Raw genomic sequence first — 11,862 nt, 5'->3', positions numbered from 1 at the left:
CCCTACCCCTCCCCCCTCTCCCCTCCCATGCACCGTTCCTGTATCAGAATCCCTCCTGCAACCCAGAGCTTCCCTGACCCAGCACAGAGTCCCAGGATGGTCCAGGAGGCAAAAAGAGGGGTTTGAAACTGACAAGGCAGCAGCCCCTTCCTATATCCTGTAGGCCAGTGACTGAGTGACTTCCTGGTCCTGCCCAGGAGTGATTGTGCCTATCTGTGCTACGTTGGACCATTAAGCATTCCCCACCACCATCCCCTCCCTTTGCCAGGACCCCTCACTCCTGTCCCTGCCCATCCCAGGCCTGGTGGGTGACTGCAAAGGGTGAGGGAATGACATGCACTTGTCTGGCTGGAAGGAAGGGGTCTTTGCTACCCTCCTCCTGACCTAGGATGAAATGTGCTGACGGCTTGGGCCTCTGAGCACTAGCCAGTCAGCATTCACGGGAGCTGCTCCCTTGAGCAGGCCCCTCCTGCACCCCAGCTCTTCCTCCCCTCCCCTCCCTCCACCTCCACCAGCGTGAATGCCCCCTTCTCCCAACCGATGGACAGTCATTTATTCTTTGTGTACCTCTCTGAGTACATTTTACCTGGAACAAACCTAGGGGTCTCAGGCCATTTTACAGATCAGGAAACAGGTCTGGAGAGGGAAGAGACCCATGCAAGGTTCCCCAGTTCCCCTTGGGCCCAGGGTGGTGAGATCCCAAGTCCACCCTCTTCAGCTTTCTCAGTCACACATACAGGAAGACAGCTGAGCTGCAGGCTCACCCTCAACCTGCCCCTCCCCAGCCCTGCTCAGCAGCCTGCACATACCTGGCCCCCAGGGGTCAGGCACAGCCAGCCCAGACAGTTCCCCATGAGGGGAAAAGCAGGCTGTGCTCAGGCCCAGTCCTTGCTGCTTCTTCTTCCCTTGCCAGTGCCTGCAGCCTGGGCTCATAGCCCCGGCCCAAGGACAGGGCCTGCCTCTAGGCAGCCTCCTGGGCCACAGCCCCTTGGGTGTCCACACCCCAGCTGCTGTCCCTAAAAGCCACTTAGGCTGAAGCGGCAAGGCTGCTCCCCCATCCCCTGGATGATGCTGCCATAGGCTGCTGCCTGGCTAGCCACCTCCATCTGTCTGTCTCTCCAGAGGCTGCCTGTCTGGCCTGTGACTGGCCTCCCTGAACTCAACCTGGTACTGCTGTCCCCGGAGGCAGTGAGGTTGGGTATGGACAGTGGGGTCCACCATATGCCACCCCAGGTGGGGTTTAGGGGTCACCCTATAGCAACCAGGACCACCCAGGACCTGCCATGCTATAGCTTTGAGGCCATACCAGAGACGAGGGAGGTGGCTGGAGGGGAGACCCCCAGACCAAGGGGAAGGGAAGGTAGGGACCCCTGATCCCTTGGGTCATGAGGCTTGGAGACCTCTTCCCCTTCTGTAGAACAGACACTCCCAGATCAGCCTTCTGCAGCCCAGGACTCAGCCTGTGAGTGAAGATGGATGGGAACAGAACACCACTGGAGGGTGGGGTAACCAAGGGATGTGGTCACAGCCAGGGGCCAGGAACACTGCGCCCCAGAATAACAAAGGAGGCCCCAAAGCAAAAGAGAAGCCAAGGAGGTACCAGGAAAGGTTAGCAGAGTAACAAAGCCAACATCAGAGTAACAAAGGGGACAGGTAGCAAAGGAAGTGGATAAAAGCAACAGAATAAAGGCAGCAGGGAACCACTCCGAAGGGAGAGCAGGAGTGAGTGAGAGGGAACAGGGTGAGTACGGAGCGTCTGGGGTGACAGAGGTGAAGAAAGGTGACCCAGCAGCTCTCTGGCCAAACTCTCCCAGGCCTCTTCCTTCAGCCGCACTGTGCAGAGGTGCGAGAAGAGAGAGGCCAGGCAGCAAAGGGAAGGGAGAAGCCTGGGCAGCGGCCCGGAAGTGTGCACTGAAAGGTGTTTGGGCTGGAAGCTGTTTGGGTCGCTGGGGATGGGCTGGGGGAGGTGAGCACGAGGCCAGCAGCAGGCGGGAAGGCAGGCAGGTTGCAGGTGAGCAGAGGTCTGGGTGACCCCCACCCCCTCACGCTCCTGTGGTCACCCCACTCCTGCCATCCTGGTCCGCTGGGATGCGACAGAGGGAGAGGAAGTATGTCAGATCTTCCAGTCTTTCTCTCCCCTAGGTCCACCTGGTGTAGGACTGTCCTGTGCTCCTGTTTGGGGGGAGGGGGTTTCCTCTGACCTTTGAACCTACCTCCCTGCGGAGATGGGGCAGAGCCTGGGTCTGGGCAGAGACTCTTTTGGTGTGACCATGAGCAGAGGCCTTGTCACCCGAAGAAGGGCCGGAGCCCCCTCCCTAATAGGCATTAAGGGCCTCGCGCAATGACCAGGCGTTGCTTACGACCCTTTCCTTTAGACTTCGCCAGGCCTCTCTTCAGAGCCCCATATTGGAGCAGGCGGGACCAGCACAACGGCAAGAGAGATGAGAACAGGAGACCCAGAGATGAGAGGGAGAGAGAATTGGAGAGGCTTCGAGGATCGAAGAGTGCGGAAGTGCATAAGGCCCGTGGTCAAGGACTCCCAGGTGGACTGCCCCGCCCACCCTGGGATGGCCCCGCCTACTTCCTCCCATCGCCGGAGGAGCGGAGTGCGACTGTAGCCGGGAGAGCAGCCGCGCAGCGCCTTCTGCCGGCGGTGAGTGGGATTACATCGTCCGGGGAGCTGCCCTAGGTTCCACCTCTCTGTCTCTGACTGGTCCAGCCCTGCCGAGTGGGGGATTGGAGTGACACCTGCGCCCTAGGGCTGCTTGCACTGCAGGAGCATAGGAGCGCCATGGGGGTGGTAGCAGAGAAGCTGGGCCTCTGCTGAGCTCCTAACAGGCTCTGCTTTCTCGTCTTGAATCTGGCACCAACCTCTCTGGACTGGGGTATCTTCAGGCACCATGAAATCTAGCCCCTCACCGAGTGTTCCAGCACTTGTGACCAAACATTTGCAGGCCACTTGGTGCCAGGCCCTGGCGAGCACTGGGGAAACATCACTGAGACCCAGGGAAACAGATTTGTGTACCTTGGCAAGGGGAAACCCAGGGCTGGGGCAGCCTCCAGGAGGGGCATTTAACATTTAACCTGGCCTGGGGCCCTGGAGTCCTCAGGCAGGGTGAACCACAGGGCTGTTCTGGAATCTGCCTAGAGTTCCTGCAGGCTGTGTGGGGAAGGGGAGGGAGGAATGAGACTGTGGAACAGGGCCCGGCCTCAGAGCATGGATTTCATTGCATGGGTGGTGGGAGCCCTTGAGGTGTTGTGGACTGGGGGTGACAAGGTCAGGACACCCATGTTTTGAAAGTCCAAGTTCAGTGAGGAGCAGGGGCGAGAGCACTGGTGGAGTTGGGGGAGAGGAGGTTGACCTCAGTGGTCTGTGACTTCCCCCAGCGCAGATCCTAGAAGAAAAAAATACTGAGTGGAATTGGAGTAAATAAATTCTGGAGTCCGTAAGAATTGGAAGGGTTGGAGTGAAACAGAGTACCCATATTAGCAGACCATGTGGAAGAAAGATGCACCCAGGAGATGAGAGGAAATTGCCAGTGGGAAGAGGCCTCCAGAGGGTGCTTCCAGAGGCCAAGGAGGTTAGTGTGGGAGCTGGCTCCATGTAGGCACCCCAAAACCAAGAGCTAGACAGACATGAGGCCACCCCTCCCCTGTCCTTGCTGGGTGCCCCAAGGGCAGCCTTGCCACATGGCCAAGGGAGGACTAGAAGGGCAGACAGCATCAGGGCACAGTGACCAGGCACTTCGAGGCCCAGGACAGTTGTGGGAGTCTGAGACCACACTGAAGAGGGTTGAAGGGGGAGCAGAAGGGTGGAGTGAGGGGGGCACTGGAAGGGGACCCAGGTGGAGGGAGGTCCTTGCTATTCAAAATGGCAGAGCACATTTATATGGGGGGACTGGAGACAATAACTGGAAATGCAGAAGAGGATAAGAAGTGGAGGGGTTCCTGAGGAGGAAAGGGGGTCTCAGGTGGAGGGACCCTTCCTCCCTAGGGAGAGATCACGGTCATAGCGATGAAGAAGGGGGCCAGGTGTTTCCCACTTTGTCTCTGGAAGCCCTTGGCTGAGGGGAGGGAGGGGTTCCAAGGAGATCCGGGTTTGAAATGAATTCTGGGAGATGGGGAAAAGACTGGATGGGCTGCCAGGTCTTAAGGTCCCACCCCCTTGGGGAAGACATTCTCCCCATGCTGGCCAGGGGGCATAGTGAGGGGACCTCCTGTGGGCCTCCTAGGAGGCTGGAGTAGGGGCTCCAGCTCAGCGCGGAGGGTGTGAGCTACTGCTCTCCTCCTCCTGCACACCTTGGTAAGCGGCAGCAGGACCCAGGGTCTGACTGCCCTCCCCCACCGTGGGATACCCCTCCCCTCCTGGGGGACCCTGGGACCTGGTCTAATGACCTCACACCCTAACAGGAGGGGCAGCACTGGCAGAGAAGGGAGAATGGGACCCAGCCCCCAGCAGAGTCTGCCTCCGTCCCCCTTTCTGCCCCGCAAGGACACACAGATCTCGGCTGTTGGGGGGAGCTTGCCCGGGCCAGCTGGAGGGCTCCTGACATTTGCCAGGGCGTGGGCGCGGCTGTTTGCGCCCCGAAGCTAGATGCAAAGTACACATCGCGGAGGAAAAGGGTCAAACACCGGGGCGCGGCAACTAGGCAGGTTTTATTGACCAGATGGCCGGCCTGCTGGCAGAAGACATTCCGCCTGCGTCAGGCGTGGGGGCGCGGGCAGGGGCTGCGATCAAGACGGCTCTGGGGAGAGGCGGGGGCTGGTGAAGGCGGTTCCCTGCGCAGACCATGACTGAGCAGGAGACACTCCGAAGGCTCTGGAAAGAACAGAGAGGACCGTGGGAAGAGGGTTGTGCGACCTCCACTACCGCTCCCCCGACTCCCCAGGCTGGAAGAGTAGGGACTGCCCCAGGAAAGCCTTCCTCTACTGGGAGTCGGGGATGGAAAGGTTGTAGGGTGCCCTGTGGGCAGGCAGACGTGCGCTCCGGTCTCAGATCTCCCGAGACACCCTCGTCCACTGCTGTCCCCGTCCCCTTCCTCTCCCCGCGTACCTGGCCCGCTCTTCAGAGGTCCAGGAGTAGGATCCCAGCCGCAGCTCCGGTTGGGGCGCGAACTTCGGGGCGCGCAGGCTGCGAGGCGCACTCACCGGGAGCCCTGCGCGGGAGCTTCTGCGTCGCACCTCCCACAGTTTCTGAACTCCGGAGGGAAGCAACAGAGCATCGCGGGCGGCGGGCCCCCCAGAGACGGTGCTTCTGGCAGATGGCCCCTGGGGGGACACGCCCAGGCCGAAGCCGTCCCAGGCAAGGGGCCCGGCAGCCGGGCGCAGTGCGCGGCGCCACACGTAGGGCGAGCGGCGCAGCCCCATTAGCAGGCCCGCGGCGCGGCCCACCGTGTGGTAACGGGGACTCGACACGTGCTTGTACCAGGCGGCGGCGGGCAGCGGCAGCAGCAACAGCAGCAACAGCAATGCGATCAGCCAGCAGCTCGCAGTGGGCCCCCGCCCGGGGCTCCGCACCCCCGTGCCCCGCGCCAGGGTGCTCACGTTGACCGCCGCCCGGAGGGCGGACCAGAAACTGGCTCAGTCGTGTCTGGGCGCGCAGTGTCAGGAAGCTGGAGTGCGGGAGGCTACAGGCTAGGAGTTGGTGCGGGTGGGTCCAGCTATAACTGCTCGGTGGCCCCGCCCCTGCTCGCCCCCGCGGTACCTGAGGGGCTCCCCAAGGGTAGGGGGAGGGATGAAGTGAGAGGAGGAGCCCAGGCTGCGAGGCGGGGACGTGTGTTACTGAAGCACCCTCGCTGAGTGGGCCTCTATGTAGAATTCATCTTGACGCTCTGCTTGGGGCTCCCCTGCTCCCCTCTCTTAGCCCGCCTCTGCCTCTTCCCCCTAAAGAGAGGAACTTCCAGGCATAGGGATGGGGGGACAGGATGTTCCCTAAGCCAGAGCTCTTGCAGGTGGGGCACAAGCAGAGCAAAGACAGGGAGGCCGGCAGAGCCCTACTGGGGTAAAGCAGGAGAGCTGATTGATTGGTGGGGGCCCTCTGCACCACTCAAGACCCCTCTGTGTATGTTCCCCCTGGAGGGTTGTTCCCTGTCCTCGCCTAACACAGCTATCAAACCTGTTCCCACACCCATTCCTCTCCTCCCTAACCCCTAGCTTCTCCCCAACAATCCACTTCCCAGCTGCAGCTGGATGGATGCTTGCAACTGCAAGTTTGGCCGCATCAAACCCTCTCTGAAACAGTGGTTAGGTTAGGCTCCCAGAATAAAGAGTCAGCCCCTCATACTGCCTGGGAAGGATAAGCTCTGCAGTCTTCCAGCCTCCTCTTTGGTTATGATCCCCCCCCAAAACCACTTTCTCTGGCCAGGGCAGTCTCAATTCACTTGCCATACCCAACAACCCATGAGTTTGCCCACCTCTGTGCTTCTGTGCCTGGGACATCCCATCCTTTTCAATCTGGCAAACTCCTACTCATCCTTCAGGATCCTGCTTAGATAGCCCTTCTCTGAATAGTCTCCCAGAGTATCCCTCTGTGCCTGCCTGGGCTTAATAGCCCCCTTCCAGAGGACAGGGCCTGACCCATTCTTGCCTGAGTCCTAAACCAGGGAGGATGCAGCCCTCAGAATAATCACACCTCACCCCACCCCCCAGCAACCGCACCACTCACGGGGCACCTTCTAGATCCCAGACACCAAGGATCCTGAAATATCTTATTTTAATCTCCAAACAATGCCACAACGTGGGACAATTATTGATTCCATCTACCAATGAAGAAACTAAGGCATGGGGAAAATTGACTTGTTCCAGGTCACCTGTTGGGTAAGCACTAGGGGGAGTGGGGCCCAACATAGACCCCCAGCCTGAGAGTTCCAGTTCGGGGACCCCAGCTGCAGTGCTCAATGGAAACCTCCCATCCCCCTCCGCCTGTCTCTTCAGCAAAAAGGAGGGGTGATCCCGGGGGCATGGGGGAACACAGTCTGAGTCTGTCCTTCCTCTCAGACCTGCATGTTGGAAGAGGAACAGAGGGGCTGAGGGGTGCCGAGGACGGTGCCTGCTTCTGAGGCACGAGGGGCAGAGAGATTCTGGTAATCCCCTGGGGAGCTCTAGAAGCAGCAGCAGCAGCAGCAGCTCTCCCCACAAAGGCCCTGCAGAGCTGCTGAGAAATGTGTCCTGGAGCCCAGTGACCCAGGCTTGATGGTGGTAGGTGTGGGGGGAGGGGTAAGTGCCTCAACCTCTTCTGCCTCAGTTTCCTCATTTGTAAACTGGGGATAATCTCAGTCAGCTTGCTGTGAGTATTAAAAATACAGGCTGGGACTTCCCTAGTGGTGCAGTGATTAAGAATCTGCCTGACAATGCAGGGGACACAGGTTCGATCTCTGGTCCGGGAAGATCCCACATGCCTCAGAGCAACTGAGCCCGTGCCCCACAACTACTGAGCCTGTGCTCTACAGCCTGTGAGTCACAACTACTGAGCCCATGAGCCACAACTACTGAAGCCTGGGCACCTAGAGCCCATGCTCTGCAATGAGAGAAACCACCGCAATGAGAAGCCCGCGCGCCACAACCCCCCACTCGCCAACTAGAGAAAGCCTGCACTCAGCAACAAAGATCCAATGCAGCCAAAAATAAAAATATAATAAAATAATTTTTTTAAAAAAAGAAAAGAAATCCAGGCTGGGGGACTTCCCTGGTGGTCCAGTGGGTAAGACTCCACGCTCCCAATGCAGGGAGCCTAGGTTCAGTCCCTGATCAGGGAACTAGATCCCATGTGCATGCCACAACTAAGAAGTCCGCATGTGAAACTAAGACCTGGCGCAGCCTAAATAAATACATAAATATTAAAAAAAAAAATCCAGGCTGGGCCTTGACATCTTGACACTGTGCCTGGCACACAGTAGGCACTCTATAAATGGCGTGGCTACCATCTAATTGCTGTTGCTGCTCTAGCGGCTGCCTAGTCCCCTAAATTGTCAGAGAAATCCCTTTGATGGAGGGGTGACAGCGCTGGGACCAGGCAGGGAGGGGGTACAGAGGAAGCCACCTGCACACCTGGAAGGGCCTGGAGGACCGAAGGGACCAGTGGGCCAAGTGGAAAGCTGCCCCCTCCCACCTCTGCCCCACTCTTCTGGGGCGCCTCCACCTTGAGAGCTGCCTGGAGTGCTTGGTGGATGGGCAGTATGTCACAAGCGGGCTGCCAGGGTCCCCTGGCGCTGCTGCCCCCTCCCTAATAAGGGGATGCAGAGGACTGCAGCCTGGGCAGACAGGGAGCTTCTGCAGGGAGAACGTCATCGATGTGAAATCTGATCAATCATGGCCTATGCTGTAATGGACGTTTCTGCGCAGTTGGAAAATTTAAGAGAACTACAATTAGCAGCATGGTAAATCTGAAAACGCAACGTTGAGCAAAGAAAAAAATGCTCTGCACAGTGATACGTTTGGTGTCTGAAGTTTAAATACCGGCAATCCCTCCCGCTTGTTTATGACTGCGAACCAGAGGGAGTGAAAATGTCAGGGTGCAGGTGAAGGATGAAGGCCACATTAGGACAGAGCAGGGCGGCTGCCTGTCAGCTGGAGGTGTGTGGAAGGCAGGCAGGGAGGGAGCCCAGGGCTGGGTAAGGGAGAAAAGCACAGAACAACTTGATGGTCCCTGGTGGCTCCTAGTTTGGGGTGCTCAGGAAGAGGGGCTCTGTGCTTTACCTAGCCCTGACCCCAGGGGCCCAGGGACAAATGTCTCTGCCAGCCCTCCCCCACCCAGGACTCTGGAGCCAAAGTCTATTGCCAGAGGAGGTAGTGGCCCTAATGGTCCATGAGAGCTGTCTTGTCTTTCTGGGGCTCACCACTCCTTTCATCCACACACAGCCCCTTCCAGAAGCTGACTGATCATGGCTTCTGACTATATGCACACCACCTCCCCTGACACTGGACCAAGCCCTCCAGAGACTGGGACCATGTCTGCCTCATACTCACGGCCCCCATCCCAGGCACAGAGCCTGGCTGCCAACAGGAACCCCATCCTAATGACATAGTAAATGAGGAAATCTCTCCATTTTGTCATTTTAAAAATTATTATGTTTTATAATATCAAGGTCATATACGTTATAAGTCAAATGCTAGTATAAGGGACAAAATAAAGCTGTCTCTGTTCCACCCTTTCACATCCCCATCCTGCCCTCCATGGGCAACTACTTCCAACTCTTTCAGCTATTTTTCCTAGTATTTGCCTCCATATTTTGAAATCATAAACTTAACTGCTACTCTAAAAATGGGTGGTCTTTTTAAGGAGGTATAAAATACTTTGAGTAAAGTGTGCACATCTTAACAATTGCATTTGTTACATATGCCTACACTTGTGTGCCCACAGCCCAGATCAAGGTAGAAAAGATTTCAGCTCCCTAGGGGGCTCCTTTATGCCACTTCCTAGCCAGAAGCCCCAGAATAACTCATCTATCACCTTGGATCGGAATTTTCTCAACCTCAGCATGGTTGGCATTTGTAAGGCTGTTCTGGCATGGTAGGATGTTGAGCAGCATCCCTGGCCTTTACTCATTTGTGTAGGCAGCAAAATAGCCCCTCCCCAAAGACATCTATGCCCTGATCCCTGGAACCTGTGAATATTTACTTTACATGGTAAAGGGGAATTAAAGTTGCAGATAAAATTGAGGATGCTAATCCACTGAATTTAATATAAGCAAAGCACCCTGAATTATCCAGGTGAGCCCAATGTAATCTCAAGGGTTCTTTAGTGTGGAGGAGGGAGGAAGAGTCAGAGAAGGAGTGGTGACAATGGAAACAGAGGGTGAAGTGATGTGCTTTGCAGAAGGAGGAAGGGCCACGAGCCATGGGATGCAGGCTCCCCCTAGAAGCTGGAAAAGCCAAGGAAATGGATTCTCCTCTAGAGCCTCCAGGAGGAATGCAGCCCACCTGCACCTTGATTTTATCCCAGTGAGACCCATTTTGAATTCCTGAATTCCAGAACTGTAATATAATGAATTTGGGTTGTTTTAAGCCAGTGTTTGTGGTAATTTTTTTACAGCAACAATAGGAAACTAATGCATCAGTAGATGTCAGTAACAATCCCACCCCACTGTGACAACCAAAAATGTCTCCAGACATTTCCACGTCTCCTTGAGGCCAAAATCACTTCCAATTGAGAAACACTAACTGAGATTATAAACTGCTGCTTTTAAATTTACCTTTTTTTTAGGCATCAAATGGCTTCCTCCTAATTTATTAAATTTATTTATTTATTTTTGGCTACGTTGTGTCTTCATTGCTGTGCGCGGGCTTTTCTGTAGTTGCAGAGAGCAGGGGCTACTCTTCATTGTGGTGTGCAGGCTTCTCATTGCGGTGGCTTCTCTTTGTTGTAGAGCACGGGCTCTAGGCGCGTGCGCTCAGTAGTTGTGGCTCACAGGCTGTAGAGCACAGCCTCAGTAGTTGTGGCACAGGGGCTCCGCAGCATGTGGTATCTTCCCGGATCAGGGCTCGAACCTGTGTCCCCTGCATTGGCAGGCGGATTCTTAACCACTGCGCCACCAGGGAAGTCCCATGGCTTCCTCCTAATTTAGATGAAGCTTTGGCTCTCTCCCACCCCAGTCACCTCACTTATCTCTCCATCCTCCCAATATGATTTTATCATAATTTTTGGTTGACACTAGTCAGCATTTATATTATTCTGACCATGTAAATATTACTCTCTGCTGAGCCAAGTAGTGTACTATAATTACATTTTTTTCTTGTTGATAGCTGTCTTATTATTTTTCTTTCCTTGTTTTTCTATATTCTTAGTCTGTTATTTCCCCCCAAATGCTCCAAGGAGCTCCAAGCTCCTTGCAATAAATTTTCCTGATTCTCAAGCACACAAGGAGATCACCCATCATCAGTTCCTTATTTACTCTGGAAATCTCCCTCTGGGAGCCCTTGGCCTCCTGCTCCAATCTAGACATCCACTCTCTAAGCCTCTGCACAGGCATCATTTGAATGGGGACATGGGAGCTAAATACTTTGTCCGTTTTATGTTGATGGCTTTATGCGTTGATGGAAAGTTATTCTAGGTGTATAATTTGTGGATGGAAATCATATTCCTTCAGAAATTGGAGAGAATTTCTAGCTTCCAGTGTCCCAGGATTGTAAGTCTGATTCTCAATCCATCATACAGGTTTTTCTCCCTCCTTACCCCCTCCCTCCTGAAGCTCTCAGGCCCTTTGCTTTATCTGTAGTACTCTGGTATTCCATGATGATGTCCCTCACTGAGGGTCTTTTTTACTTGATTGGGTCCTTTAAACGTGGAGACTCATGTCCTTCAGCTCTGGCATATCTTGCCTTATTGGCTCTTTGATAATTTGCGCCTCTCCATTTTCTCTGTTCTCTCTGAAATTCCTATTAGTTAGATACTACACTGTCTGGATTCAGACTTCTATCTTCTTATTTTCTTTGTTTTCTATCTAGTTGTCTTGGTCTGCTTGCTGAGAGACTTCCTCAACTTTATCTTCCCACTTTGCTCTTGAACTTTTAGTTGTTGTTAGTTTTGTTTTGTTGGACGCGCCATGTGGCACGTGAGGTCTTAGTTCCCCGATGAGGGATCAAACCCATGCCCCCTGCATGGGGAGTGCAGGGTCTTAACCCCTGGACCGCCAGAGAAGTCCCTGTTGTTATGGTTTTAATTTTTAATTTCTAAGGGCTCTTTCTCGTTCTCTGCTTTGTGGTTGTTATGGTTGTTCAAGGCATCCTAGTCTCATTTCATGGAAGGAATATCTTTCTTGTGAATACCATATATATATATATATATATATATATATATATATAAATAATATATATGTATATAAATAATATATATACAAATTATATATTTCCTGGGAGGGAGGAACA

The 11,862-nt window shown here is 54.7% G+C and overlaps 1 protein-coding gene across 1 annotated transcript in view; it reads right to left on the bottom strand.

Annotated features, from left to right (window-relative positions):
- Positions 1-4,734: 4,734 nt before the first annotated feature.
- NPW (neuropeptide W) overlaps positions 4,735-11,862 on the bottom strand; it is a 10,733-nt gene continuing 3,605 nt past the window's right edge. The window contains 3 exon segments of the mRNA XM_024759608.1: positions 4,735-4,819; positions 5,054-5,561; positions 5,564-5,612. Coding sequence (XP_024615376.1) covers positions 4,735-4,819; positions 5,054-5,561; positions 5,564-5,612 — 642 coding nt within the window.

The sequence above is a fragment of the Neophocaena asiaeorientalis genome, unplaced genomic scaffold, assembly GCF_003031525.2.
Source record: "Neophocaena asiaeorientalis asiaeorientalis breed wild unplaced genomic scaffold, Neophocaena_asiaeorientalis_V1.1 scaffold254, whole genome shotgun sequence".
Lineage (NCBI taxonomy): Eukaryota > Metazoa > Chordata > Mammalia > Artiodactyla > Phocoenidae > Neophocaena > Neophocaena asiaeorientalis.
The sequence above is the reverse complement of the archived record's forward strand: the minus strand, read 5'-3'. Positions and strand labels throughout refer to the sequence as shown.